Below are 4,170 nucleotides of genomic sequence, written 5' to 3' on the forward strand. Positions count from 1 at the left end.
CGGGACCAGCCGGCGGGCGGGCGGGCCGGCGGACGGCGCGGTGGCTGGCCACGTGACCTGGGCTTCCCACGTCGGGCCGGAGTGGCCCGAAATCTTGGGGGACCCTCTCCACCCGGCTCCCTTGCTGCAGACAAGGTGAGACCCGGCTGGGCACCCTCGACGGGAAGCTGGTGAGCGTCGCGAGTGCCCAGCACAGACCGGCATGTGCAGGGTGACGTCTACGCCGTCTGATTCAGGGTTCTGACTTTGGCTCAGCAGTCGGGGCTGAATTTCTCCTCTAACATGCTCCTTATGGCATGACCTGTACTCTAAGCCCGTGAAAGTCTCATGTAGCGTTGAGGTAGACGTTCCGTTGTGGGAATACTGTAGATTTATTCACTCGGCTTTTCCTGGTTGCTTTGGAAGTACCAGCTCTCAGGTGGAACCCGGTGGAAGTTAACTGTTTGACTTTGGACACGTTTGTCCTCTAGGCTAGTCGGCCTAGGAGTCAAGGAAGGTCTGTGACCTGAAAGCCGTTCCACACTTCAGATTCCAGCCACTTGATCTCCTTTTCGTTGTCTGAAATTTGCCTTAGTTGTTACAAATAACTGTAATTGAGCAAAAGTTATGTGTTTTACAGGATGAAGATGAGTGGAAAGAATTTGAACAAAAAGAGGTTGATTACAGCGGCCTCAGAGTTCAGGCAATGCAAATAAGGTATGGACTGATTCCAAATGTGTTTAGCCATAACCCTAAGGATAGGTATTGTATGCTTGGATTTTCTTTAGCTCCTAAACAGGATAATGGTAGCCTTGTGGTTTAGATATGCTTATTAGGACTTAAATGGATTGTGTCTATTCCTCTCTCATGGCTGTCCTTCTGTGTGCTGATCAGATAGCTGCCAGCTCCAAAATCCTTGAGCTTGCCTACTTCCAGCTCTGGCTAGGCCTTTCTATTGGAGACAGCTAAAATGGATTATGTGGTTTCAGAAATTTTCCTTATAAGTTGGTGGAACTTACTTTTCCTTTTTGTTTCAGATCTCTGCTAATAATCATTTTTGTAATGGAAGTATACTTAAGAGAGAAATAGTTTTCTTTTTTAACCTTTTCACCCAATAAAGCCAGCCTGTGTAATTGGCACTGAAATATAGAAATTGAAACTCATTGAAGCCTCCACCTTAAGTGTTAACCATGTCACTGGTTGCAGTGTTAACCATATCACTAAAGGTATAACCTTCACCAGCAGGGTTAACACCATACACTGATACCTAGATTAGTTTCTGTATGACTTCTTTAGGAATGTAATCATGTAGCCTAAGCATGTTAAGTTTAGGAAACATTAATTTTTTAAGATTGGATTTGTTGGTTTAGAGGATTTGAAATTAACGGGTTTTCTCAAATTTAATCTGTGCTAGTAAATTTTACAGTCACATAAATAATTCATTTTAAGGGTTTCCTAATAAGCAGGGGGAAAAAAAACAGGTGACTATAGTACTCCATTGATTTAAGTTTAAAAACCATTGGTATTCCTAGCTTAACAAAATTAGTAGTTCCAGTACTAGCAACCATGTGACATAATGAAAGGGAGGTCATTTTACTTAACTGCCTTGGGTTTTCCAGGTGTTGGGTTTTTTTTTTTTTTTAAGATTTATTTTATTTATACAAAAGCTGGGGGTGTAGGCCGGAGGTTTTGCTGGGGTGAGAGAATTCACCAGACACAGCTGGGAGCAGAACAGACAGATGTACTGAAACACTGCTGAGGGGAGCAACAGGAGAGGCCAGCTGCACCATGTGGGTAGCTCCCTGGCTGGGGCTTGAACTAGTGCTGCAGTGGCTGTGGATAACTTCATAGTACACTCTTAACCTCCTGTGCCACCAGGGGGGAGGCCCTTAGATGTTTTTGAAGAGGCATAATGTAGAGAATATCCCTTTTTCCTGGAGCTTGTCCTCTAAAATGGGGAGGAGTGGGATATGAGGGTCTTAACCACATGGCATTTAGAACTTCTATGCACTTGGTTGGTTCCTCTCATAAAGCTGTGAGTCTGCCTTTCTGGACTATAGGTCCTGAACTTCAGATTCTAGAAGACTTGATGGGAAGGATAGTATTTTGTCAGGTTGAACTTACTGAGCAAGAATAAGCACTTTCTAAGGGGGAAAGGTTTCAAGTTCACTGAATGTTGGGAATTGTTGTTATGGAGGATGACTTTTCTGCCATTGAAAATACATCCCATATCCACACTCAAGGGTTTAATTTTTTTTTTTTTTTGGCTTATTGCGATGAACATTTTTTGAATTGCTCATATCCTCCCCTTTGCTTAGGCACATAAGTAAATCTCAGTATGAGCATTTAAGTTATGCTTGACCTTAAGTAAGATTAACTTTTGTACTTGTCTTTCATTTTACTTAGCATCCTGTCATTCATGTAAAAGGTCTTCCATCAGTCTAAAATTGAAAACGTTGCTTCAAAACATCACTTGTTCAGAAGCTTCTATGGCTTCTCAGTCATTGTGGAGTTTGGGATCTGTATTTCTGTTGCCTGCAAAAATCATTCCTCAAGGGGACATATAACTGACCAGGAAAGACTTAAGGATGAGAATTCATTTGAAGTTTTATTAATAATGTCTAATTTTTTCGCTTTTATTCTGAATATAAATTTTGTATTAAATGTTGACTTTGAAACTCAACAGTGTGAGTCCCCAAGATAGTTTGTTTGGAGTGGGAACTAGGTTACAGACATAAGTAGGATGGAGTTGAGGTTGGGACTAAACCATGGACTTTGGGACAAGACAAAAATGGGTTTTTGCTTTAGTCCTGCTGCCTAGGTGTATAATGTTGGATGTGTCATTTTACTTTTAGGTGTTGATTCTTGTCTGCAAAATTGAACTTAGATTGCTGTGGATCTCTTTGAACAGTGTGGAATACCCCCTTGGTTAATTCTAATCTAAGTTGGAGTTACTCTGGGAATTTCTATTTAGTCATCAGGCATCTGACTTATACCAAGATTGAGAAGAAAGGATAGTGGAGGCACATAAGGTTGTCATGACTAGAGTCAGACTCAGACTCTGGTGAGTCAGTTCACTGTGAACAAAACAGAAGGAAACGTTCAGCTTGGTATAAATATTGTAAAGATCTTGAATTGTTTTTTTTAAGATAAATTTTTTATTTATGAAATACAAGAACCTGGGTTACAGGACAGAAGTGCAAGGGGTGACAGGATTCACCAGAGAACAATGGGGAATAGAACAAATAGATTGAAATACCCTAAGGGGAGTAGCTGGCAAGAGAAGAGGTCTGCTGTGCCATGTGGGTCTGCTCCCTTTCTGAGGACTGAACTCAGGCCCAACTGACTGGAGGTTCTTGATAGCTCTGAGACTTTAACCCCTGCGCCACCAGGGAAGCCCCAGGATCTTGTCTTATCTTTTAAATGCATTGAAGGGGTGGAGGGGATTTTATTTAATATTTGAGGTTACTGAATTGTTGAGTACTTGTCATTTCCATTAAAGAGTTATTGGAACCTGGTGGTTTCTATGAAGCTTCTTGGTAAGAAAACTAGACCTATAGGCACTAATAGGTTAATGGTAGAGCTAGTTTAAATTTTTTTGTTTTTATTGGGTTTTTTTTGCTAGTTAAGTTTTAATTTGAAGAAATTAACTCCTGCATCCAAGCTAGATTCATTGTGGCAAAGGTTAGTGTTACTGTTGTGTGCCAGATAGGACATTGTACTATGTCTTGATTGTAGAAATGAATCATGTTCTACTAAGCAATAGGAGATATAGCAAACATAGTAACTGCTATGGGATAGGAAAAAGACCATCTCACATGAAAAAGTTGAGAAATCCTTGGATGGGGGTAGTGACATTTTAAGCTGGTAGGCAAAGCTAATATGGCCTTTTTCTTTTTTTAAAAGATTTATTTATTTCTGCATACAAGAAATTGGATACAGACCAGAGGTGGGGGAGGGGTGAGAGGATTCCCCAGAGACACAGTGGGGAGCAGAACAGGCAGCTCTAAGTACACTGTTGAGGGGAGCAGTGGTTGGGTCAGGAGAGGTCTGCTGAGCCATGTGGGTCACCTCTCTGGCCAGGAATCGTACCACGCTGCAGTGGCTGTGGATAGCTGCACAGTGCTGTGCCTTAACCCGTTGTGCCACGGGGGAGGGGCCTCAGCTACTTTTTTTTTTTTTTTTTTTTTT

At 41.7% G+C, this 4,170-nt stretch overlaps 1 protein-coding gene across 4 annotated transcripts in view; it reads left to right on the plus strand.

Annotated features, from left to right (window-relative positions):
* Positions 1-622: 622 nt before the first annotated feature.
* CDV3 (CDV3 homolog (mouse)) overlaps positions 623-4,170 on the plus strand; it is a 12,432-nt gene continuing 8,884 nt past the window's right edge. For 3 of the 4 annotated variants that reach the window (XM_012725008.1, XM_012725007.1, XM_012725009.1), the window contains exon 1: positions 624-696. In XM_012725008.1, coding sequence (XP_012580462.1) covers positions 686-696 — 11 coding nt within the window. In that variant the 5' untranslated portion in view covers positions 624-685. Of the gene's footprint in view, positions 697-4,170 lie in introns of all 4 variants that reach the window. The other variant, XM_012725010.1, reaches the window with a different exon arrangement.

The sequence above is a fragment of the Condylura cristata genome, unplaced genomic scaffold (genome assembly GCF_000260355.1).
Source record: "Condylura cristata isolate star-nosed mole 26May11 unplaced genomic scaffold, ConCri1.0 scaffold00014, whole genome shotgun sequence".
NCBI classification, from domain to species: Eukaryota; Metazoa; Chordata; class Mammalia; order Eulipotyphla; family Talpidae; genus Condylura; species Condylura cristata.